This window comes from Dermacentor variabilis, chromosome 8, assembly GCF_050947875.1.
Source record: "Dermacentor variabilis isolate Ectoservices chromosome 8, ASM5094787v1, whole genome shotgun sequence".
Lineage (NCBI taxonomy): Eukaryota > Metazoa > Arthropoda > Arachnida > Ixodida > Ixodidae > Dermacentor > Dermacentor variabilis.
The window spans coordinates 143,647,463-143,674,782 of record NC_134575.1 but is presented as its reverse complement, the minus strand read 5'-3'; the positions used below and the strand labels follow the sequence as shown (position 1 = coordinate 143,674,782).

At 46.0% G+C, this 27,320-nt stretch overlaps 1 protein-coding gene across 6 annotated transcripts in view; it reads right to left on the bottom strand.

The window, feature by feature from the left end:
* LOC142590642 (deoxyribonuclease TATDN1) overlaps window positions 1-27,320 on the bottom strand; it is a 103,848-nt gene that overhangs the window by 5,669 nt on the left and 70,859 nt on the right. For 5 of the 6 annotated variants that reach the window (XM_075703010.1, XM_075703007.1, XM_075703008.1 and 2 more), the window contains exons 7-9: window positions 24,734-24,810; window positions 22,798-22,868; window positions 12,423-12,555 (exon numbers count right to left, since the gene is read on the bottom strand). In XM_075703010.1, coding sequence (XP_075559125.1) covers window positions 12,423-12,555; window positions 22,798-22,868; window positions 24,734-24,810 — 281 coding nt within the window. Of the gene's footprint in view, window positions 1-12,418; window positions 12,556-22,797; window positions 22,869-24,733; window positions 24,811-27,320 lie in introns of those variants that run through there. The other variant, XM_075703012.1, reaches the window with a different exon arrangement.

Here is a 27,320-nt window from a genome sequence, read left to right as displayed (position 1 = left end):
CAGGTAGCTGATCTCGACGCCCCTCTATAGTTTTTCTATTTTATTTATTGATTTATTACAAATACCTACAGCGCCCGAGTTGGGCATTATCGTAGGGGGGTTAATTACAAACATAAAAGTCAACTTCACGAACAACGGCATCATATCATCTGTGGTATTAGAAATACAATAATCGTAATTAGTAAAGAAAGACAACACATCCAATACTAACAACATCCGATTATAAAATTTGTTACACAATGCATAAAATGGCACACTGGAAATATTGTCTAAAACAGATTCACGTAAAGTTCTCTATGGCAGATGAAAAATTGGGTGCAGACACTATCTCATCTGGGAGCAAATTCCACTCTGCAATTGTTCGCGGAAAAAATGAAAACTTAAATACATTAATACGACTTTGGTAGGCCCTTATTTTCTTGGAATTGTCGCGTCTTTTAGATTGATAATGAGTTGGTTTATATTGCTATGGCATAAGCCAGGCGAGGAGAAGAGGCAGAAGACGTGAGCTGGTGCAGCCTCAGGACGCCATCTTGACTTTACAATCAATCTCGTCCCTTGAATAAAGTCGGTTTAACATTAACCGAAACAGTTTTGTGGTGGAGGTGCGGGATACTTCGACCAAGACGACGGAGCTGCAGCAGCAAGTGCCACGCCGGAGCCAACGCCTCGCTCGACTGCCTCCAGCACCACTTGAGATGCCGATGTCCCACGGCAGCGACCAAGAGCCTTCTCTGGCTGCTCCAGTGTGAACAACCGGCGCCTGGATGCATCAGATGGAGCCCCGCCCTTTCTCTGGAAAATTCGGCAAGGACGTGGAGGAATGGCTCACCCACTACAAGCTTGTGAGTAATTACCACGGCTGGAACTCCACGACTTAGGTCGACAATGTGGTTCTGTTCCTCACAGACACGGCGCTAGTGTGGTTTGAGAACCACGAAGGTACGTTCACAACATTGGACAGCTTCGTTACTCACCTCACAGAGTGCTTTGGCGATTCCACCACAAAAACGAAGCGGGCGGAGCAGACATTGCTTCAGCGCGCTCAAGTCCCAGGTGAGACCTGTACTACGTACATAGATGCGGTCCTGAAGCTTTGCAAGACTGTCAATCCTCGAATGTCCGCAGAGGACAAGGTTGGACACCTTCTCAAAGGCATAGCCGAGGAAGTTTACAATTATTTAATCGGAAAGGAGAGTCTCGCCTCGGTCGCCAACCTCATCAAGCATTGCGGCACATTTGAGGCGTTGAAGCTGCGCCGTATCACGCCAAAGTTTGGCAGGCTAGCAAATGTCACAACGGTAGCAAGCGTTGACGAAAACGACAACTACAGCTTTCAATTTGACCTTGCGGCAACTATAAGACAAATTGTCCACGAAGAACTTGAATGACACACCAAAGGGGTGGATGTCGAACAGCTTGGTTGCACTTCCAACCAACCTCAAGAACATGCATCTGCTGTGTCAGCATTGTCTGCCATGCCAGGCGTTGCAGACTGTCGAGTCAATCAGCTGCGACAGCACCAACGTACCTTTCCCGACGACATGACGCACCATCAACGAACTCGTCGAGCTACCACCACGAATCGGAATTCGGAATATTGCGTTTATTATTTGCAGTGTCCCAGGGTTGACTCCGAGGCACACAACGTCAGTCACACATTGCCTGTATGTTACAGCTGTGGCACCTCAGGACACATTGCTCGTTTTTGTCGCCGGCGCCGACAGACAACAACATATGGCCCACCACCAACTTGGCCCAATTTTGGACGTGATAGTTATGACGACCGTTGGCCGATAGACCCTGCAAACACCACAGGCGCGCCACCTCGGATTACCTTCCGTCAGTATAGTAGAAGGAGTGGCTCGCCAGCTTCAGACCGCAGCCTGACACCCCCAACCACTCGCCAACGCCGTTCACCGTCACCACGGCGACATGCTACGTCTGCACCGCCGTTGGGAAACTGGCCGGTGCGGCTGATGGAGGTAAGGCCGCCGGACAGTCTGCGTCTCTGCGAAATACTCCTCTGCCTATTATGATGGTGAAGAACATAGTGTGTGTGTTAATTGATAGTGTACCTGAAACAGCATTAGTGGATACTGGTGCTACCGTTTCTGTCATGAGTGTGACTTTCAAAGAGAGGCTGGGTTGGAAAGTTATGTTCCCATGGAATGATGGTGTGAAGTTTCAGTGGAGAGTGCCTAGTCCCCCTTGGTATTTGTGTTGCAAGTGTTTTATTCGGAGGAGAAGATCTTAAAACAGAATTTCTCGTACTACCGCGGTGTACTCATGATGTGATTCTCGGGATTGACTTTCTTCAGGATTGTGATGCATCCGTTAACTGTGGCACAGGCGAAATTACTTTGAATAGCGCGCTTCTCGCCACCCTTGCCGACACATCCTTACCAGTGAAAAACTATTGTGTCGTTTCGAACGATTTGCTGCTACTGCCTTGGTCGCTGTCACGTATCCCAGTCAATTTCGCTGCTGCCGACCTTTCATTGTTTGATGCGCAAGTCCAACCACTTACGTCGAGCTTCTAGTCCGTGGGCAGCACCAGTAATCTTAGTAAAGAAGAAGGATGGATCGTGGCAGTTTTGCGTTGATTACAGGAAACTGAATGCGGTCACCAAAAAGGATGTGCATCCGCTTCCTAGAATTGATGATGTCATCGATTGTCTACATTCCGCTGCCTATTTTTCATCACTGGATTTGCGATCAGGGTATCGGCAGATACCCATGCACCCAGGCGATAAGGAGAAAATGGCCTTCGTGACACCAGACGGTCTTTATGAATTTAACGTTATGCCGTTCGGCCTTTGTAATGCGCCAGCAACATTCGAACGATTCATGGATACTATCCTCCGAGGACTTAAATGGGAAATTTGTTTGTGCTACCTCGATGATGTGGTTATTTTTGGCAGCACACTGAGTGAGCATAACAGCCGTCTCAGTCTTGTTCTGGATTGTGTCAAACAAGCCGGCTTGATCCTAAATTCCAAGAAATGTCGTTTCGGGGAAACCAAGACGTTAGTACTTGGGCATCTGGTCGACAAAAACGGTGTGAGGCCAGATCCACGGAAGATTGAGGCAGTCAGCTCCGTCGTCTTGGTCGAAGTACCCCGCACCTCCACCACAAAACTGTTACGGTTTACGTTAAATCGGCTTTATTTAAGGGACGAGATTGATGGTGAAGTCAAGATGGCGTCCCGAGGCTGCACCAGCTAACCTCTTCTTCCTCTTCTCCTCACCCGGCTCATGCCGTAGCAATATTATATATAGTAGATATTTATAGATACTGAATCTTTTACTAGCAAGCAACAGAACAAAAGAAAGAACGTAACTGTTTTTTACTGCAACTGGTTGTGTTTTCATACGTGTTTAGTGTTGTTGGCACGTTGTATGCCAAAGTTTGATACTTATAAGTTGTACGAAATTGAGCTATACACCATATATGGGTGTTTCTTGTAGGTACTGTAATAACACGACGCTCTAGACATAAGGCTGTAATAAAGTCCGAGAGTTCCCTGTTTGAAAAGTAGAGTGTGTTCAACAAGCGGTATGAATAAATGTTGTCAACCCGAACTATACTGAACCTTTCAAATGATTTGCATGTGGTTCCCAGACGTTCAATGTTTCCAACGTAGCGAATTATCCTTTTTTGTAGAACAAGTATTTTATTTGTGTTTCTTTTTGTTGTTGTGCCCCAAATCAACGTACAATAATTTAAATGTGAGTTAAATAATGCGTGATATACTTGAAGTTTGGCCTTGAGTGGCAGCAGACTACGGCAGCGAGACACGACTCCTGTTACAGATGAGATTTTCCTACATAGGTAATTAACGTGAGCATCCCAACTTAAGTTCGATGAAAAGTAAACCCCAAGTATTTTATGCGTATCAACAATATCTATTTGCTGTGAATCAAGAATTAACGGCTGGTGAGTAGGCACTATTTTATTTTTAGCATGAAATATAACAGCTTTAGTTTTATTTGGATTAATCTTTAGTCTATTGATTTTTTACTACCAGGAAATCTCCGAAAGTACGTCGTTAGCTCTGGATATTAGATGAGGAAGGTTAATGTCCGAGATAAGTATCGTTGAATCATCTGCGTATATTACGTACTTAACTGTTGTGTCCATGTTCACGATATCGTTGATATAAACATTGAACATCAGGGGACCTAGAATACTCCCTTGCGGTACACCGCAAGTGATAGGTAAGAATGACGAGCTACATTTATTAATGTGTACACTCTGGAATCTGTTTTGAAGATAGGATTCTAGTAAAGATAAGCAACTACCATGAATGCCATTTGATTCTAGTTTGTGCAAAAGAATGCTGTGGTCGAGGGAATCAAAGGCCTTGCTGAAATCTAAAAAAATACCAAGTGTGAATTAGTTTTTTTCAATGCGATGAACTATAGCTTCTTTCAGTGTCAGCAATGCAGTTTCAGTAGACCTGCTGCTTCGAAAGCCAAACTGTGCGTCTGCTAGAACATTAAATTTATTCAAGAACCACGTAATTTGAACAAAAATAATTTTTTCTAGGCACTTAGAGAAGACAGGAAGGACAGAAATAGGTCTGTAATTACTTTCTATGTTACGATCGCCTCCCTTAAAAATGACTGATACTCTGGCTCTTTTCATAGCTTCTGGAAAAACTCTAGATTCAATAATTAAGTTAAATATATGTGCAAGAACTTCTGTGATGAAATGTATAACGTGTTTTATAGGAGAGATCTGCAAATTATCGGCATCGAGTGATTTAGTATTATTTAAGCGCATAAAAGTGTGACACACTTCATTTTTATCTGTTGGATCAAGAAAGATGCTCTGCTTCATATTACCGCGTCCTGTAGCCAATTCCATATGTTCATTACATGGAGTTACCGCGTTTAGGAAGTGGTTGTTGAAGTGATTTGCGAGTGATGTGCCAATTAAATCGCGACCACCAAGTGTTAAGGATTCAGGCAGAGCATGTTTATTTTCACGCCCAAGTATATTATTGCTGAGCTTCCAAGTGGTGTTACATCGTTGTCGACTAGCATTTTCAAAAATACGACGATAACAGGCTTCTTTAGCACGTCTAAGTTCTGCATTTATTCGATTTCGAAGTTTCTTCAATTCTTTCAACACTTCCATAGAGCGTGTGCGCAAGAATGAATGATAACAGATATTTTTACTTTTTATCATATTCAGATGCTCACGGGTGACCCAAGATTTTTTAGACTTTTTTACAGGTTTGAAAGTTTTGAAAGGAAAATGTTTCGCGCAGATACGAATAAAAATTTTAATGAAATCATCATAAGGGTCATTTGCAGTTTTCTTCTCCTTTACAGTGGACCAGCTTTGATTCATTATGTCGTTTTTGAATAATTCTATACTCTCAGCTGTTATTTGTTGAATAATCAGCTGCTCCTGTTGTAAATTTTTATTTAGTGGTTCGTTATCGTAATTTAGAAAGACAGGACAGTGGTCACTAATATCAGATATAATAGTACCTGTGCTGTAGACAATAGTGTCAATATTTGTCACAATAAGATTTAAAGCTGGTGCTGTGGAGCATGTAATACGAGTGGGCGTCGTAATTAAGTTAGTAAATCCAGTGGAATTTAACAGGGTGCTTAGTTCGCAGGTGACATTGGTTTCTTCCATCATATTAATATTGAAATCTCCTGCAGAAACCAGGTGTAAGCTGTTATTGCAAACATATTCCAAAAAGGTTTCAAAGAACTGCAAGAAATTGGCAATACTTTCACCTGGGGGTCGATACAGTACAGAAAACAGCTCAAGCTTACAATGAATTGTTAGTATTTCATAATCATCAGTTACTACAGTAAATTGAGGGACAATATGGCAATTCTTTTTTGTTGTAATGAGCAGGGCCACACCCCCACCTCGTTTGTTTGGACAATTTAGGGAAAATAAATTGTAACCGTCCAAATTGAATGCCTGATCATCATTTCTTCCCCAAGTTTCCGTCAACATGATAGCGCTAAAGGTTAACTGAAATTGTTCCAAAAGAATTGCGACTTCATCCTTCTTGTGGTTAAGTGATCTTGTGTTAATATGTAGAACCGAGTCACTTGTTTGGCGACGTGAGCTAACGCATTGGGGAAGGGCAATCTCCAGATAATCCCCATATCAAGAAGAAAAAAACAAGTTACTATACATACAGGCAAGCACATTACTCTATAGCTCAACAACCGCCCTGCCTTACAAAAATCTTATTGATGTCGCGCTCGCTTGGTATGCGCACAACAGGTGTTGCGTCGGACTGTCGAGCACATGACTTTCCGTTAAAGGACCACACTGATTTCCATTTCATTTCATATTTCTTTTTCACCGCAAGTGACAGCAGCCTTTTCAGCGTCGGGCAAAGATGCTCATTGACGTACACAGGCGGCGAAAAAGGTGTTCAGCTGCTTATGCCCAAGTCTGCATTAGTGAGGTGTGCCTTTTTGGCTTCTCTCAGTACATTATCGCGCTGTACACGAGACTTGCACGGAACAACAATGTGGCTTTTGTTCTCTATTCTACTTGGTACGCAGTGACATGCTTCCATGTTACCTCTAGCAATCGGCTGACCGATGGCTGCACCAAGTTAGCACAGCAGGTCATTGACAGATTCGTTTTCCTTCTTAATGACACCCTGTAGCTCCAAATTCATATTCCTGGAGTACTGCTCACTGCTAGTTACTCGATGCTCTAGATCATTCAAAGAGTTTTTTAGGGTGGCGTTTTCTTGGCGCAGAGCGGCATTTACAGTTTCGAGCTGAACATTTTTTGCGACAGCTTCGTCCAGTTTTTTCTTTAAGTCCGCGATTGTGTCATGAGCATAGTCAATACTTTTCGTCATGTTTGTTTGCTCTCTTTTCAATTCTCGTATATCATTTCTGAAATCTCTTTCTACAGTCTCGCGGAACATTTTAAGTTCCTGCTGTATTTCTTCCTTAAATTTCAGGCATTCAATCTTTACGTCCTCTTTGATTTTTGTCATAACAAATCAGTTACTGACTTTTTGAACAGAGGTATGGAAATGACAAACAGATGCGGCAACACACTGAATAGCACTGACAACTTGGCAGCAGTGGCGACGGAACTGTGAACTTTGTGAACAATAACTGTGAACTTTGTGAACAAATTAGTTTGAATAGCGTGTTCTCGCCACCCTTGCCGACACATCCTTACCAGTGCAAAACTATTGTGTTGTTTCGAACGATTTGCTGCTACTGCCTTGGTCACTGTCACGTATCCCTGTCAATTTCGCTGCTGCCGACCTTTCATCGTTTGATGCGCAAGTCCAGCCACTTACGTCGAGCTGCACAAAGAAAGATGTACTTGTACCACGCTCTGTCGTGAGAGTAGTGAATGGCGCCTCAAATTTGTGGGCTTTCAATTGTTCTTGCGTCCCTGCCATTCTCCCGCGTGATATGAAGCTTGCTGAATTTGACAAGATTACTTACAGTTCCATTACAGTTCTAAGCGAGGAGGAGCAGTCTCATACTAGCGATCCCCAACGAAGCATTTCTGAAGAGCAGATCCTACGAATGATCAACAAGGCACTGCCCTCACATGAGCGCTGCACTCTCGCACAAGTTTTGTGGGCACATCTTTCTGTGTTCAATTTCACACAAGGCGACAAGCAGGCTTCACTCCCACATTCTCGTGCTCGCCACAGAAGTGACACCGGATCTGCGCACCCCATTCAGCAAAAGCCTTACCGCGTTTCTTCAACAGAGAGGACAGTTATTGCTGAACAGGTGAAAGACATGCTGCGGAAAAGTGTTGTTCAAGAGTCTTCTAGTCCGTGGGCAGCAACAGTAATCTTAGTAAAGAAGAAGGATGGATCGTGGCAGTTTTGCATTGATTACAGGAAACTGAATGCGGTCACCAAAAAGGATGTGTATCCACTTCTTGGAATTGATGATGTCATCGATTGTCTACATTCCGCTGCCTATTTTTCATCACTGGATTTGCGATCAGGGTATTGGCAGATACCCATGCACCCAGACGATAAGGAGAAAATGGCCTTCGTGACACCAGACGGTCTTTATGAATTTAACGTTATGCCGTTCGGCCTTTGTAATGCGCCAGCAACATTCGAATGATTCATGGATACTATCCTCCGAGGACTTAAATGGGAAATTTGTTTGTGCTACTTCGATGATGTGGTGATTTTTGGCAGCACATTGAGTGAACATAACGGCCGTCTCAATCTTGTTCTGGATTGTGTCAAACATCCTAAATTCCAAGAAATGTCGTTTCAGAGAAACCGAGACGTTAGTACTTGGGCATCTGGTCGACAAAAACGGTGTGAGGCCAGATCCACGGAAGATTGAGGGAGTCAGCTCCTTCGAAGCACCGAAGTCAGTGCGGGAGTTGAGGATTTTCTTGGGCCTGTGCTCATATTTTTATCGCTTCATTCCAAGATTCGCCAACGTGGTGTACCCCCTAACGTGTATTCTCCAAAAAGCCATCCCTTTCAACTGGACATCGGCTTGCGACGACGCGTTCTGTCAGCTAAAATTTCTACTAACGTCAGGGCGCATATTGCGTCACTTCGATGTATCCACACCTATGGAAGTGCACGCAGATGCCAGCGGCATCGGCATCGGTGCCGTACTTGTGCAACGTCATCAAGGAGCTGAACACGTTGTGGCTTATGCTAGTCGCTCTCTGACTAACGCGGAACGCAATTACACTGTGACCGAGCAAGAATGCTTGGCAGCTGTTTTCGCTGTCCACAAATTTCGACCCTATATCTACGGACTCCCATTCACTTTCATTACTGACCACCACGCGTTGCGCTGGTGAATCTCCGTGACCCGAGTGGACGACTGGCACGTTGGGCTCTTCGACTGCAGGAGTACGACTTCGTTATTTCCTACAAGTCTGGGCGCCACCACGCAGATGCGGACTGTCTCTCCCGCCTTCCTCTGACGACGACGGAGTGTGACGAAGACAATTTTGATGACTGTTTTGCTCCCATTTCTTCTATATTCCCAGACTCGATGACTTTCAAAGCAGAGCAGGAAAATGATCTTAGTTTGGAACCTCTATTTGTAGCCGCATCACGTCCTGGAGCCACCGGTCGATTTTGTGTTTGTGACGGCCTGCTTTACTAGACCAATTATTCGGCTAAAGGCGCACACTTCCTTCTGGTGGTGCCGCAGAGTCTGCGAATGGACATACTGAGAGCCATGCACAACGATGTGACCTCTGGCCATCTAGGATTCATAAGAACTTTGAACCGGACACAGGAGCGTTTTTACTGGCCCAGAACGTGGGACACAGTCAAGCACTACGTCGCCAGTTGCGAACAATGTCAACGCTACAAGCGCCCTAAGAACGCTCCGCCAGGTCTTCTCCAACCTCTGCCACCGCCTCGCCTGCCATTTGAACTAGTGGGTATCGATCTTATGGGCCCATTTCCCCGATCATCTAACGACAACCGATGGGTGATCGTATGTGTCGACTATCTGACCCGTTACGCGGAAACGGCGGCCGTACCATCTTCAACAGCTGCGTCCGTTGCAACGTTTTTGCTTCGATTCATTATTCTTCAACATGGCCCCCCCGTGTGATCATTAGCGATCGCGGTCGTCAGTTCGTTGCGGACGCCGTAGAAGAACTGCTTCGTCTCTGCAGTTCGCAGCTTCGTCATTCAACGCCTTATCACCCTCAGACAAATGGGCTTGTAGAACGTACGAACAGAACTCTAACTAACATGCTGGCCATGTACGTATCTTCCGATCACAAGGACTGGGATGACGTACTCCCCTTCATCACCTATGCTTATAATACTGCAAAGCATGAGACGACCAATTACGGTTCTTTTTATCTCTTTTACGCACGTTCACCGCTAAGCTCACCGCTAAGCTGCATTGACAGTATACTACCGTTTGACTTTCACAGCGAGTACTCTGTTGCCAAGACGCTTTGTCTTACCGAAGAAGCCAGGCGTATCGCTCGTCTTCGTACTGTGGCATCGCAAGACCGATCGAAAGAGCGCTATGACAGCCGACACCAGTCTGTCTCATACGCCAAAGGAGACGTTGTGTGGTTGTGGACTCCGCAACGTAAACGTGGCTTATGCGAAAAGTTTTTACCCCAGTACACGGGCCCATTCGTCATTGTAGATCACTTGAGTGACTTGACGTACGTGGTGGCACGCTTGACGTCGGCTGGTCGTTGGTCTAGCCGGAGCCAGTTAGTACATGCTGCCCTTCTTAAGCGGTTTCACCCTACGCTTTCCGAGTGATTTGGACTTGCCCAGCGGGTTTCGTCTGGCAACCGGGGATTGCTACGGCATGAGCCGGGCGAGGAGAAGAGGAAGAAGACGTGAGCTGGTGCAGCCTCGGGACGCCATCTTGACTTTACCATCAATCTCGTCCCTTGAATAAAGCCGGTTTAAGATTAACCGTAACAATATGTTCTTATCGATTCCTGTCTTGCCGCTGTTAATGTTGTGTAAAAGCTTTAACCTGATTATATTTCTGCGTGTGGGCAGCAACTTCCATCCTAGATTTTCCCTGATTTGCGAACCTCTAATTTTGTAGTCGTAGATGCCCATAAAAGTACAGTCGAACCCGACTATATCAAACTACGTTTACATCTAATTCTTCTGTATATCGAACAATTTCTGGACAAGGTACAGTTACCATGAGTATATATAGCGAAAATTCCGCTTACATTGAACAAAAATAGCAGCGACACCCGATATATCAAACGTCAAGCAGCGGAAAAATGCCCCCAGATGTTGGCTTTCCCTCGCAGTGGCAGGGAAACCTGGCGGCACGGCTCCATCCAACCACTCTCCCTACTGTGACCGCGCTGCGTTGAGCGAGCAAGAAGTTATCCTGGCCCACTCGCAGCGCTTGCTCAGACAGCCAATCAGAGGCTCTTGTGCCCTCATCGTGCAAGATGGCGAAAGTGCGAGTTGTCTCGCTGCTTTTCTGGTTCATTGTGTGTGCGTCTTGTTGTGGGCCTTCTCCCACATTGTTGCCGTGATGAAGCGGCAGAATTCGCCTTTTGTCGTGAAGCTCGAAATCATAAATTGGGTCGAACACGGTAACAAATCGGGTGTCCCCGCAGCATGCAGGATTCCGAGGAGCACTCTCAGCATGATCTTGAAGAATAAGGGGGAGATTAGTGCTAGAGCGAAGAAACTCGTGACCCGGTGCCCGTGGCGCCCAACGCGTACTTATGGCCGTGTACGAGTGGTACATTGGAAATTGCTTCAGCCGTGCCAGCTTGTGCGTGCTCGTTGATGACTGTAAATTCTGATGAATGCGACGAAGCCGTTGCCGGTGTTGCCGAAGTTTGGAGTAAGCTGTCAGAATTCCCGGTAGCTGTTGACGAATCAACGGTGGACGAGTTTGTGAGTGCAAATGATGGTGTCGCGACCATGGGAGAGCCCAAAAACGAAGACTACATTGCCGATATTGTACCAAGCACAAGTGAAAGTGGGCACAATGAGGAAAGCAATGACGGTCCTTTTCCCACATCCTCCGAAGCAATTGGTGAGCCCGCACTAGCCCAGTGCTTTTGTGCGAATGCGTAAGGTTGCAGCCTCAGCTGCTCCAACTCCTTGGACAATGTGGAGCAGTGCGTGCGTCGCAGGCAGCGAAATTGCCAGAGCAGAAGAAAATGCAGGACTATTTCATGCGAAACTCAGCTAGTTTCATGAATAAAGTGATTTTGTAAATGGTATGTGCTTTTATGACATCCAATTATTTAGCAGGCTTATATCGAATTATGCTCTATATCGAACTGATAGGCGTTTTTTTGCGAGTTCGATATAGCCGGGTTCGAATGTAGCCGAAAGTTTTGATATTTGCACACTCCTAATCTTTTTCACGTTTCGGCGGTTCAGTTTTAGTAAACGTTCTTGAAACTTCCCGAGTTCAGTTTCTGGCTCTATTAGAATAAATACGATGTAGTCCATTTTCAGCGATAAAAAGTTAACTAGGAACAAGCAGATGGCATCAGATGACATCATGGCGAGCTGGACCAGAAATTACAAGGCGGCGGCGCCACCCATCTTTCATTTTGTATTTTTGTCTGGCTTGTCATGCCTCTTCTCTCAGTAAGAGTACTTTTGGTTTTTGTGGAAGGCTAATTTACTGGCACAGCTAAACTACTCTTTCTCCTTAGTGTTTCCTTGGAATAGGCAAGACAGAATGCCAACAATGCAGAGGGGTCAAAGGGGTTAGACGTTCCAGCTTCCACACTTTGTTGCCTTGTTTGTAAACAAAGCCAAGATGCCTAACCCCTTTGGCTACTCCACATTGGAAGGTGGCATTTTACCTCGCCCATGATTAATATGAGCCTGTCTTGTGTTTTGTCTTATCGGGCATTTCGTAACAATGGCATTCACTCTAAGCAGCACCCAACTGTCAACCCCATGACTCACACAAGGTTTGCAGGTTCGTTGCGGCCTTTGACCATGAATCCGGCCTCAAATCGCTCCTTCTTTTTGGCTGGAAATGATGTTCGGATCAGCTTGGCTCCGGCATGTGTGGGACGGATCTCGCACCACGGGCAATCTGCATATAGATGCACATCTATGTCAAGTACATGAAAAAAAAGAAGAAAAAACTAAACCCTCTTTTACGTATACTTTCCAGCCTCTTACTGTGATAGTACGTAGCAAAATGTCGATGCGCAGCACACAATAACTGCCATTTTTTATTGGCGTTTTTAAGAATTTTTACGTACACCTCGTGCTCCTACTGATAAAGTGAACTCCTGATAATTCAATATGTCTTAATTCAAATCAACGGACAGCTTGAACTGCTTTGTTGGCCTTGGAAAATCCATACATGCATTTGAATTTTAAAAAAGTCCCCTGAACTTGAAGTCTGAAAATTACGCAGTCGTTATTTCAAATAAAATTTTTTCATTCTCACGGAACTCCTTTCAAACAAACTTGAGCCAGAAGCCAAGATTTGATGAATCTCTAGTCAGTGTAATGTCATATGCTGTGTATTTTAGCATTGAGTGATAAGTTAGCGGGACACATTAAGCCCACAGTGTATGCACCGTAGAACCACGGTAGACATCCTGTGTGATCAACGTTTTAGCATACAGAAATAAATTAGAGTTTTATAGTACCAATGCGTGACAACATTAAATACTGTGATTCCATCAGATAGGTGCAAATCAAAACACTTTTCACCACTTCGTAGCCCTTCTGGCCTAACAGCAAACACTTAATCTCAATAACAACAAATCGCAGCTAATACTTTGTCTTCAACATGAGATGAGACCAAGCAAAGGATGATTTTACCATTAATCTCATGCTGCCACAATAGAGTGGAAGTGGCAACGTTGAATTTAGATTGAAATAGGCAGTATAGGCAAAGCCGTGTTGTTACACAATGATGGTCACCAGAGGTAGCTGCTGCTGCAACGGTAGATGTCCTGCACTTAACGCTAGCCGCAGGTCACCAGTCACAGTTCATAGAAGCAAACGGGTACACTTATCTATTTTTGAATTCCAAGACTGAATTATCAGCACTCTCTCCATAAACCGCGCTTCTGAGACACTGCTACGAAAATGCAGTCAAACACATTGTTATAATAAAACTACAAGCAACACAAAAAATATATTTGCTATATCTAACATTTATTATAAGCGCATATTCAATACACGTTGATATTGACCATAAACATTTTAACTTTACTTCATTACATCCAATAATTTGTTATATGTGTATGCACTATATGTCAACGTTCAGCCATACGGTAAAAGCTTGTTAATTCGAATTTCACGGGGATGCTCACTGATTTCGAATAAATAAAGTTCTAACTAACAGAAGTGATAAGAGAAGGTTATAGCTAAAGATGAAAGGAGCGGGAACACCTCTTGAACCATCACCTTATATTTATGAGAGAAATCTGCGATTGTTTTCTACTACACTTTCCCCTTCAAGAGTTCAAATGTATTGGAAAGCATCTTCCTCTTCAAAACTGAATAAGCTGGCGTTATCAGCAAATTATGCGTCGCGTGCCGCTGCTCAGGGTGTGTTTGATTAGGCACTCGATGTGTAATCTTGCTTATAACCTGAATGCCAGTAGAAGGCTTCGATGGTATCTCCAGCCATGCATTCGCACATTGTTAACAGACCTGAGGTCTGTACCTGAACAGGAATGCGATCGTTCTGCTCAGGTCCACCAGCCTCCGGTACTTGCCACGCAACGAATATATGGTGGCATATGCAGTGTAGGTGTGGACGGCATGGCAGAAACGTCCCAAAGTACACAACAAAGATGATAAAAAATGGCGCAGCTTATCTCACTTGCTCGACCTTTGTGACTGGCAAGTTGCCCGACTGGCCAAATCAGTGGAATGTTCCACTCTTGATGCTGATGCAACTGACCACTTGAAAAAATAAACGTAAGAACATGGTGGCCATGATGTGTTTCTGGCTCCTTCAATCATTTAAAGCACAGCCTTTGAGATCTGAGGGAGTTGTTGCTGGGGCGTGGATCGATGATGATGGTGATAAGCACATCGCGCCATCTGGGAAAGTGACAACCAGTGCGAGCCATGAGCCGGCCACGGTGGCACACAGTTTGAATTATCTGTGTGGCACGACCAATTCTCATGCAAATTAATGAGCTCTTTAGTAGATGAAGTTCTACGGATCTCGGCAGAACAGTGCCAGTAAGTTTGAATTATCCAAAATTTCAAATTAATGAGGTGTGAATTAATGAGCTTTTACTGTGGTATGTAAGGCCGACACTAGCGCTCAGCGATACGTTTCTGTTAATGGTACTGCAGCTGTACCACAAGAAGACTAGGCGTTTTCTTTAAAAGGGCGCTTTCTTTAGCTTGAACATGAGTTTATTTGATTAACTTTCTGGTTGAATTTCAATTGCCAAGGTTCTAGCACACAACATTCTGTACATACGGCCATAATTAAGTGGCATGTGGCTGTTTAAGCATGACAATGACAACAGAAATGCATGGCAGCTAGTTCCTTTTATCGCGTTGCTGAAGTAAACCAAGGATGCCTTAACTGCATACGAGAGAATTCATCGCAACAGAGTCCGTCTCAAAGGCAGTCTGTAGTATGCAGGAAGAAGGGGCAGAGGTGATAGAAGAAGCAGTGACTGCGGAAAACACTTCAGAGCGTGCATTCACATCCAGTGATCAGATAGAGTGTTAGCGAGTGACAAACGGTGCAAGCGGGGGAGAGTACGAATGGCAGTGAGTGCCGACGAGTTTGTGTCGACACAAATTACGAAGAGGTCGTGAGTAGCTTGGAGAACATAGCCGGTGGTCTATTTGTGTTACAGAATGGGTGCCAAGAGAAGGGAAGCTCAGTCAAGGAAGGCAGAGAATTAGGTGATGCGATGAAGTTACGAAATTTGCAGGCATTAAGATGTGGTCCGCTGGTGCAAGACAGGAGCAGCTGGAGATGGTTGGAAGGTGTCTTCATCCTGCAGCGGACTTTTATACAGTTAAACCTCGGTATAATGAAGTCGGTAAAATTGTCAATTGGCTTCATTATATAAAAATATTGCTACACTGAAATTTGACCTTGTCTGCAAATAGGTACAATCACCAATGGATTTTTCCTACACAGAAGGGGTCACTAAATTTTTTAAATTATTGGGCAACGGGAAAAAAGTACATTTGAACGTGAGAAAGATTACTTTTGTTAAATTGAATAGTCAGCAACAAAAGATACAGCTTTATGCAGTTTCAACAATCTCCACCTCATTGGTGCGAAGTGAAGCCAGTAACGCTTTCATGTCCACTCCACCCCCAGAGCTGACAGTGCTGCCTGCAGAGAGACGACACTATCGTAAAAAGCACCGGCAGCAGGGAGTGACTGCTTTGTCTGCCTCCCGCTTAAACGCGTCTCCGAAACCCGTGATTAAACAACCTCTAGCACTAAACATGCGGGAAGACAGCGCACATGGAGCCACGCCATTCGGCACACCTACTCTTTGCAGACGTGGCAGATTACCTCTGAAACGGGGCGCAATGGCTGCGTATGTTCCCAGCCACACTGGCAGCCATGGCCGCACTAGAAAAAAAGACGCGCGCCAGCCTGCCATCCGCCCTCATGTGCGCTTGATAGCATTACCCCAAGCTCACCCCCTTCTTCCCCTTTCCCCTTGCTCGTGCCGAAAGACAGCGCTCATCAAGCAGCCACCCTTCTTGGCTCACGCTCAAGCGTTTTCGCTCACACCTAAAGCATACAGTGCGCAGAGAGCGATAGAATCTCCTCACACTTGGATTTTATATGGGAGATGACACCACGGCTTTGGCAGTTGCTCTCAGTCATGCAGCATGCAATGTGAGAGGTGCATTCGCAAGCAGTCGCTTGTAGTTCAATTATTTAACCATCTTCATCTGGGGAAGTTTCCATTTATTGTCTTAGTATCCCTTCGTGGCAGAAGTGAAATTTTCTCAAACAGTTAAACCTTGATACAACGAACTTCAATATAACGAAATTCTTGATTTAACAAAGTATTTACTTTCTATATAATTAGTTGTTCACAGAACACCCTGTACTTTGAACCTCAATATAATGAAGTGTGTTTATATACCATTTCAATATAATAAAGTTTCACTGCCACTGCAAAGAAATCAGCAGGCAGTCAGCATGGCTCAGCACATACGCAGCATGCGCGCCCTGTTTTAGAGGTAACCTGCCACGTGTGCAAAGACTGGGTGAGCTGAGATGGCGTGGCACTGTGTGCCGTCTTCCCACGTGTTTAGTGCCACAAGTTGTGTAATCTGGAGTTTTGGAGACATGTTGAAATGAGAGGAACGTGAAGAATAGCTCACCGCTGCCATCGTTTTTCATGATAGGGTTGTCCCACTGTCGGCGACACTGTTAGACGCGGGGTCGGAGTGGACACGAAAGTGTGGCTGGCTTCGCTTCGTACTGTTAATGTGAAGATATCTTCGAGATAGCATGAAGCCGTACCTTTCTGCTCAGACCCTCTAATTCAACAAAATGATTTTTTCCCTCAAACTTGCCATTTTTGACTGCCCGATAATTCAGAAAATTTTGTGGCCCCTTCAGTGGAAGGAAAATCCATCGACGATTGTACTTATTTGTTTCAACGATTTAATTTCAGTGTGGTTGACTTCCGTTAATTCGACCCTGACGGGACTGATGAAACTGGATAAAGTATTTAGCAGGTCGAATGAAACAAGTTGCAGAAAACCACCAAAACACACCACTGATTCATCTTCCGGTATTTGCCCGATTCTAACATGCCCCCGAATCAGTTGGGTCGCCACTATCTATTTGTCCAAAGTAGAAAACTAACGTTGAATTGACATTAAAGCTCCTAAGCAAAGCAGAAATCTAACGCGCACCGGATTTTTCAGCAAGAATAATGTGTTGCACAATGGCAACCAGTTACCTAAAGACTGCTCTACCGCTATACAGCCGTGTTATGCGGTAAAGCATACAAATGCCGTTAGGGCGATTTTGGTTTCATATACAATTGCACGACGCAGGCAATTTTCAACCCAGTTCTCGTAAAAAAAGAAGAAATATGTGCATTGAATTAGGTAAATACCATAATAAGACATTGCGACCTTCGGTTATTGCTTGAAAATATAAACTGTACGTCACGATGGCGGGCATTGTACTGACACTGCTGAGTGGTTTGCAAGGCCGTCAGTCGAGCACGGGCAAGCTGGCGTGCATGGTCAGCAAGGGCGATGGCGTCGCGTGCATACTCGCTTGTTGAGATCGCAGCAGGAGGAAGTGCCGTGTCTAGGGGCAAGGTAGGCTCGCGACCATACAGTAGATAAAATGGAGAAAATCCAGCGGTGTCGTGCCGGGAAGAATTGTACGCAAATGTGACGTAAGGGAGTGCAATGTCCCAGTCATGGTGGTCCTTTGAAACGCACTTGGACAGCATATCGGTAAGAGTACGGATTAACCGCTCTGTCAGGTTTGAGGATGGTATGAGGTAGTCAGCTTGTGTTGAATGGAGCAGGAACGCACAATGTCAGCGATAACTTTCGAGAGGAAGTTTCGACCACGGTCAGTAAGCAGCTGTCGCGGGGCGCCATGCACTAAGATAATGTCACGCAAGAGAAAGTCCGCGACGTCAGTGGCGCAACTGGTAGGGAGAGCCCGCGTCATAGCATATCGGGTGGCGTAATCAGTTGCAACGGCTACCCATTAGTTCCCGAAGGATGATGTGGGAAAGGGACCGAGGAGATCTAATCCAACACGAAAAAACGGTTCCACAGGGACGGTGATCGTCTGGAGATGACCGACAGGTAACACCTGAGGTGTTTTCCGATGCTGGCAGGGATCACAGGCAGCAACATTGCGTCGGACGGAGCGAGCGGGACCAGGCCAATAGAAGCAGTGGTGGACGCGGTCGTACGTGCGGGTTACCCCAAGATGTCCTGCAGTGGGTGCATCATGCATCTCAAAGAGTACAGTCTGTCGTAGATGTTTTGGCAGGACAAGAAGATCAGAGCTGTCAGGGAGGAAGTTCCTTTGATACAGAATGCCGCCCTGGAGGACATATCGGCAAATGGATGCGTCGGTAGGTGTAGAGTGCAGATGCTCGATGAGTGCTCGCAGTGATAGGTCTCGGTACTGCTCATCGGCGATGTTAGCGAAGGCAGACACAGAGAAAATGCCGTCGGCGGTACTACTGTCGGCGTCGTCAGGCTCGTCTACCGGGTAGCGAGACAGGCAGTCAGCGTGCTTGTGTAGCCGGCCAGATTTGTAGGTGACAGAGTACGAATATTCTTGGAGGCGTAAAGCCCTGCGACCAAGTCTTCCTGTAGGATCTTTCAATGAGCATAATCAGCAAAGCACGTGATGGTCTGTGACAACGGAAAAGGGTCGGCCATATAAGTATGGGCGGAACTTCGCAACCGCCCAAACTACGGCCAGACACTCACGCTCAGTGATGGAATAATTGCGCTCCGCGGGCGAGAGGAGTCTGCTGGCGTAAGCGATAACACGGTCGTGGCCGCGCTGGCGTTGTGCCAGTACTGCGCCAATTCCGTGACCGCTGGCATCAGTACGGACTTCGGTAGGCGCAGAAGGATCGAAATGGGCCAGATCGGGAGGCGTTGTGAGAAGGTCGATTAGAAGCGTGAATGCAGAGGCCTCGTTATCGCCCCACTGGAGAGGGACGTCTTTCTTCAAAAGCTCGGTTAGTGGTCGTGCTACGGCGGTAAAATTTTTCATGAAACGGTGGAAATACGAACAAAGGCCGATGAAGCTGCGCACATCCTTGACACACTTCGAAACAGGGAAGTGCGTAACAGCATGGATCTTGCCTGGGTCTGGTTGCACTCCGTTCACGCCAACGAGACGCCCAAGGACGGTAATCTGGCGACAGCCGAATTGGCACTTCGATGCGTTGAGTTGCAGACCGGCTCGATGAAAAACGTCCAGGACTGCTGAGAGGCGCTCGAGGTGCATAGCGAACGTTGAGGAGAATACTATATCATCGTCCAAGTAGAGGCATGTGGACCATTTGAAACCGTGAAGAAGGGAGTCCATCATGCGTTCAAAAGTTGTAGGAGCGTTACATAGACCGAACGGCATCACTTTAAATTGATAAAGACCGTCAGGTGTTACAAAAGCAGTCTTCTCACGGTCGAGATCGTCCACGGCAATCTGCCACTAGCCGGAGCGAAGGTCAATAGAGGAGAAATAGCGAGCACCGTGGAGGCAGTAAAGGGCGTCATCAATCTGAGGTAGGGGATACACGTCCTTTTTGGTAACCCTGTTAAGGTGCCGATAATCCACGCAAAAGCGCCATGAGCCATCCTTCTTTTCGACCAGTACAACAGGTGATGCCCATGGACTACATGACGGTTCAATAATGTTCTTGGCAAGCATTTTGCGAACTTCTGTGTGAATAACTGGACGCTCAGCTGGTGACACTCTATACGGGCGATGATGAATAGGAGGGGCATCGCCGGTATTAATGCGATGTTTAACAGCTGTAGTTTGGGCCAAAGGACGATCGTTAAAGTAAAAAATATTGTGGTAGGAAAACAGAACGCGATAGAGCTCACGAGCGTGCTTGGACGGCAAGTCGAGCGCAATCATCTTCTGTAAGTCGGCGATGGTACAAGTTGCCGACTGCGATGGTAGAGGAGGATCGGATGAATTGTCGTCTACTGCAATGGATGCTACTGAGTGATCCTCGAATGTGCAAAGCTGGGCCAGAGACATCCCACGTGGCAGCACTTGTGTCGTCAAGCCAAAATTGACCACTGGCAGGCAGACGCAATTCGCCATAATAGATAAAACTGTATGAGGTACTGTGATTCCGTGTGTAAGTAGGACGTCTTGCACATGAGCCGCGATGTAGTGACCATCGGGGACTGGTGGGGATGACACTAAGTCAACATAAGTCAGTGCTGAAGGTGGCAAGCGAACAAAGTCGACGGAACTGAAGCGACTGGGGTGTGGTTCAGCGGGATCCAGAACAGGCAGGTCAAGGCGGAGAGTACTGGCGGAACAATCGATGAGAGCAGAATGTGCGGAGAGGAAGTCTAAGCCGAGGATGATGTCGTGGGGACAGTGGGCGATGACTGTGAATAACACGATAATGGAGCGATTGGCGAAGGAGACGTGGGCGGTAGAAATACCAATTATGAGGGCTGTTCCACCCTCAGCGACACGAACAGGCGTCGTGGCGGGCGTGATAATTTTCTTGAGCCGGTTACGAAGGTCAGCGCTCATTACCGACAAATGCGCCCCAGCGTCTATAAGTGCAGACACAGAAACACCGTCGACTTGCACGTCAAGAAGGTTCAGATGAGTGGGCAACGAGAGTAGAGGATTTGGCGGCGTAGGGAGCAATGCAGCGTCACCTCGAGGCGCTCCATCGTCTAGTTTTCCGGCTGGGAGCGGCGTCCGAAGGGAGTCGGCCAAAAGGAGAGGCGGGGCTGGGGAGAGCGAGACTGTCGTCGTTGGGGCGAAGGCGAACGAGAATAAGGGGCGGTTCCATGCAGGAGAATCAGTGGCGTCATTATCGGAGCGTGCGGCATAGGGACGAGAAGAACCACCTGGGGGGCAAGAGTAGGCAGTATAAGCAGACCGGGTCGGGGAACTCCAGTGACTGCGACAGTGCCGAGAAATATGCCTGATTCGATGGTAGTGAAAACTAATGGGCTTGTCGTCAGCAGTGCGCCATTCAGATGGGTTGCGGAAACGTGGTGGGTAAGAAGATGCGGGACGGGGCGGAATCGAAGAAGCCAGGCGGGTATCAGGGCGATGGGCCGAGCAGATGGTGTGAAGACCCATGTTTGCGAATTCCTGGCGGACAACCGCCTGGATCAGGGAAACCGTGACTGCAGATGTGTTGGTGGGACTGGAGTCGAAGGCAGCCGGATAGGCGGCCTCGATCTCACGCCGGACGATCCTGGTAACATCGACAGTGTTGTTGGGACAAGGAGCGTTGGCACAGGAAGATGTCGCTGGGGTGTTAGGGAGACGGGCAAACTACTGGTCAATACGTCGGCTTTTAGCGAGTTCCAGGCGGCGGCACTCTTTTATGACTGCATCCACCGTCGCCTCGCTGTTGCAAATGAGCAAGTTGAAGGCGTCATCGGCAATGCATTTGAGGATGTGGGAAACCTTGTCTGACTCAGTCATGTGTGAGTCAACTTTGCGGCACAGAGCCAAGACATCCTGAATGTACGCGACATAGGGCTGTGTTGACGTCTGCACGCAGCCGGATAACGCCTTCTGCATGGCAAGTTGGTGATCGTAGGGGTTGCTGAATAAGTCTTGAAGCTTTTGCTTAAGGGAATCCCAACTGGTGGGCTCATCTTCGTGCGTCCGAAACCAAACTCAAGGTGTGCCACCAAGGTAAAAGACTACGTTGGCGAGCATGATAGTAGGGTCCCACCGGTTATTGCGGCTGACGTGTTCGTACAGGCTGATCCAGTCATCGACATCTTCCCCATCTTTGCCCGAGAATACGCCAGCATCACGGGGAGCGGGGAGAGTGATGTAGGTCGTCGAAGTGGCAGCAGGTGTTGGAGCCGGCGGATTCGAGTTGTCGTCGCCGGGAGCCATGAAGGAACGCTCGACGTACTGTCCACTGCGAAGCTCCGTGACGAGGTACAGGGAGTGTCCACCTCCACTAGATATGTTACGTAGGAAGACGCAGATGAAAAGCTATATACAAGTATATTTACAAGAAAATACGCTGTGCTTTGTCAAGAGGCAACAGCCCACGCTAGCCTCTAATCGTCATCGTCGTCTTCCCACTGCTCGCCTTTTCGTGATCGCAAATACTGTTCCATAGCAATATAAATAAACTTCTACATAAAGAAGCAAGGTGCAGATTTTACTTACTATGGTTTATCGAGGTTGAACTGCATTGACATCGTGTATAAACACACTTTGTTATAGTGTTGAGATTCCAAGTACATGGTGTTTTATGAACAAGTTAAATAAATTGTTGTATACTAGAGAGCCTTGTTATATCAAGGTACAAGTGTACAGGAAGATGATGATAATGATGAATATAAAAAGGCGGGACTACAAATGAGGCACCGACAGTGATACTGAGTGGATGCAAGTATGAACGTGAGTGACTGTAGGTGAGTGAGTGCCAGGGAGTGGGAGTGAATGCGAGTATAAACGTGGCTGGGTGCTGGTAAGTGTGAATGGAAGTGACTATGAACACGAGCAACCGCCGCCGAGTGTGATAGCACATGAGTGTGACCGAGTCTTTGAAGATATTGGTGAGTGAGCATCGACTTACTCTGTCATCCTATGCTCACAGTGCACATACACATTGCCCACCTGTCTCGATGAGAAGTCGTTCCCTGGGGATAGTGGCAGCCACCGCCAGGTTCTCGGCAGTCTTGAGGGAGCTGTCAAAAAGAAGGAGCTGTCACTCAAATACAATCTGGTAAGCCAGTTGTCTTCACCTGGGGTGACTAGTCGAGCAAGTGGCTAGACTAAAGCCCTAGTCACACAGAAAACTGTAGTGAGCAACTTCGTTATTAACTTTAGCAAAGTTTAATGCATAATGTTTAGGAAACGCTGTTGCTGCGCCGACAAAGACAAGTCCCCCGGCCAAAATGTTGGCTCAGTCAACATTCCTTGCTTTGCCACTGTTCATCACTTTATGCCTCCATTTTCTTGCGAACCTGTCTCTTGTTTGGGAAGATTTAATGCCATTTGAATACAATGACATTTAAAGAAAAACAAGTCACATTAGGTTCCAGCAGTGCCATGCGGAAAAAACGTAAAGTGGTTCACAAAGATGGCATTCAAAGGTCAGAATGTATGCACAAAGCTTTCTAAATAGCTGTCTTTTCATGAATATCTTCTGTGACACGATATTACTGTATTTATTCGAGTATAAGGTGACATTTTTTTTCCAAAGCCCTTAGCCCCCAAGTCCTCCCTTACATTTCAGGATAATAGATTCAGTTACTGTGTAGTTATGGCGGCAGCAGCGCCACATTTCAGGCGATCCAGATTATAAACGGCCCTGAAAATTGTACCAACCAAAATAGGAGGGAAGCCAGTACCGTATTTCCACCCGTACAACCTGCACCAAGAATTTCACACGTTTAACAGTAAAGGCAGAGAGTAAGACATATGCAAATTCTGCTTTGACGTGTGTCTTCGCAGTAGTGTGAATTTCACCTTATAGCATGGCTTCACGGCACCACGGCGCATGCTGCTTTAAAGCCAGCCCTCAAGAGAACGTTATCATCAAACCAGTTTCGTTATCTCCTAGGGAACACCTCCCTACCCCTCCCTCCATGTGTTAAAGCTCCCTTGCCCTCTATTCCATGGTTGTCATTTTGTGTTTTGGCTGTGTTAATTCAGTATTTTGGGGGAATCCCCGCCAAGTCCAACTAATCTGTCCGCTATCTATATCACCGTATGGGAGTGTGCGCATTTCATTTCAGTCTCCCAACTGAACTTTCGCCTTGCAACTGTGAACACCTTATAATCAAATAAACACGGCATCCGAAATTGTGAAAAGAAATGGTCAAATTATTGTTAAAGATCTTAGCTGTCCACATGTTTTCTCCACAAGAAAAGACTCACTACTGCTTGTGCTGCCCCATGAAGTGTGCGCTGCCTTCTACTAGAAGCACAACAGAACACTGAGACAAAAGCAGCTCGTCTATGGCATTGCAGCAGAAAACGAAAAGCACTGTCTATGGGCTGTTGCCAATTTCACCTGCTTCAGGAACTTGTGAGTAGAGTAAACTTTCTCAAAGCAAGTGTCCATTTAGTGTCCTTTTGCCATAAGAATACTCCAAAGGTAACGTGAACAAATGAAAGGCGAAACTATTTTTTTGCAAATCGTATTTATTTCTAGCAAAACTCGACGCGACATCAGTAACATCTTAGAATAAGCCAAATTTCATAAACTCTATGGAAATTTAGGTAATGTTGGCAGGTATGCCAGAAGGAAGCAGATTGTTGCGATTTCTTTCTCGCTCACTTCCTATCGTCATCATCACATTGTCGTTTCTAAATGTCCCAGGCTCATATTGTAGAAACCCATGAAGGACCACACAGGAAGAACGGTCGATGAAAAAGTATAATGGTATTATGGAACAACAAAGGGATGATGGTGACAGTGGTTGAGTGAGGAATGAATTTCAACACAGAAAGACAAAATAACGAGGATGAAGTCCTATACCTCTGTTCAGCTTTGTCTGGCTAACTGGTTTGCTGAAAGTGGGCAGGAGGAGGCAAGAGTGCTCACCAGCCATTGATGCCAATGAAGAGGCCCAAGTCCAGGAACGCAGCTGCCTCTTCCTTGCTGCCATCAAATGAATGCACCTGCAACACAAGGTTTACCCACGAATGGAACAACACTACCCAGCAGAACTTAAGTAACGTGAGGTATAAGCGAGAAGAACAGGGAAAACAGACGGGCTAAATTTTTAAAATGCGAGAGCATTGTTTGCCTGCTCCTATCCACCTCAATCCACCATCTGGTCTTGATATTATGACCGCGTTATAACAACCAAGAAAATCTAGCCCCTACAAGAAACTGGACACAGGCCTGTAACACCGTAAGGGAGTACCTATCCTCGATGCTATGTTAACATTTGTGAAGGGGTGCAAAATATGTGCGACAATAGAGCAAAAGAGCTCCATCGTGATTCCACAACATTAACGCACATGCCCAGTTCGCACGTTGATGGTTAGAAAGTCTCCAGGGATGCAGAGAGCATGTGGCTGGAAAAGTGACACAGCCAAGCGTATACATGTACTGTCATGCAATTGGCTATAATGGAAGTTGAATAAAGTGTGTTTGGCTTAGTAGCATCGGCCTTCGAGCTAGTTGGTACATGACCGGAAGGGCTTGAGGTGCAAAATTAAGACGAGGACTAAAAAGAGACACAATCGAAATTATAACTTGGAAAACCAATCATAGGTGGGCTGCGTCAGAAGTTTCTCACAGTGGCAACAATATGAATCCAACTGAGAATGAAGCCAGAGAAATCAAAGGGGAAGTTAACAGTTGTTCTCATAGAGTTTTCAACACAGATTACTGGAAGGAACTTTGACAATGCAATTGCCGAGCTACCAAGGGAATAATGGGTTAGTACAACATCGATTTGTCTTTACTTTATGCTTGTGGTTTCGGACATAACTTGTGGCTTTACTTGCTGTGCTTTTGTCTGTCGTTATTGCCCTAAATCTTGAGGCGATCCTGTTTGTCTAAATGTAGAAGGCAATGAGACTTTGCACAGATGCATAATCATTGACAATTGTTGAATTTATAATAGAATATTTTGTTGAAAGTGATCAACATGCAAAGTCGCAAAGCTGTTTGAGGCCAGATGCACGAGTTTTACGCAAATCCATGTACTAGCCATGATTCACACTCTTGCAACTTCTATCCACTCTAGTGCAAGGGTTGCAAGATGAAAGCAAACAAAACGACTACTAGCCACTGGCATGAAAAGTCACAACAGATGCGTAAGAATAATTTATTCATTTATTTTAAATACTGTCACACTCACGTGAGAGTACAGCAAGTGGGCACACATAAGGGTCCCATGTATGTGGTGCGTTACCATGTTGCTCATCAGAGAAACTTTCTTTACCACTGATTATAGATTCCTTAAAGGGAAGCTGAAACACTTTTAGAAAAAAATGAGTTCTCTGCGGCATTCTACAGTTTTGAAGTCCCCTGAACACGAATATCTGGTTCAAAAAGGGCGGAAACAAACGCAAGCAGCTTTTTTTTCAAGAAAACGCGCACCAGCGCCTCAGGGCATCGCGCGAACGCCGCTGTTGCCCGTGATTGGTCGGGGCCGCTTTGATGTCATTCGCGGCAATTGCCGGTTGGCGCCGCCGTTTCAGAGCGTAGCACGCTGTTCTGTTCTGGCTTCATAGCTGAGTTGTAAGCGTTATGGAACGTTCCCGCTGCTTCGGACAGCTTGTATTTTCGCCGTAAATGTTCGCACCGACAGCGGATACGGAAAACGATGGCGGCAACGGCGATGTTGAGTGTGCCAACAGCGAGAGCGATGTGTGCACCTTGTTGCGCGTTGGAAATCTTAGCTGGTACGTATTTGTTTTTCATGTAGCTGCACGTTCCAATGACGGGAGAAAAAATGCGCTAAAGTGTCACTGGTAACTTGCTGCTGGAAGAATTCCGAAGCACTAACCTCTCATTAGATTGTAAACACGGGTGCAATTCCGCGATGTCAAGCATCTTGCCGCTGCTTGTCTAAAGTCCCGTGGTTTTTTGAGTGTTGATACACGATCGCGAACATAAGTGCGGCGTTTCAAAGCGCGCACATGCAGTGCTGCGAGGTACAGTCATGGAAGTTGCTTATCATACACATCCAGAGATGGCCAGTGGTATTATATGTGCAATATTCATACTATGGTTCGACGCCTTTGCGATTGTGGCTCGATCAAGAATCGGTATGCGTGCTCCATGCTAGTGTCGACATAAAGATATTAGGCAGTTTTAGCACCGCCGGGTGGTAAACACGATAACTGGAACCGTACGTCCAATGTCACTAGGCAAGCCTATACTCCATTTCATACCTCAGCTGCAACACTGTGGAAGCTACGCACGAAGTCCGGTCACCAAAATTTATTACTGCGCGTGTTTCCGTCTATGCTTCGCAGTGTGCCAGCGGCGTTTGCTCGCGCGAGCATGCACGTGAAGCTGCCGCGATGGGCTGCATTTAAAAAATACCGAAAAGAAAATTGATTTAAAAGAATGTGTTAGCAGCCGTATAAGTACACGGATTGTTTCTATAGGTAAATTACTTTTTTTTTCAATCAGAACTGAGCTTATATATAGAAAATTTGCCCAAAAA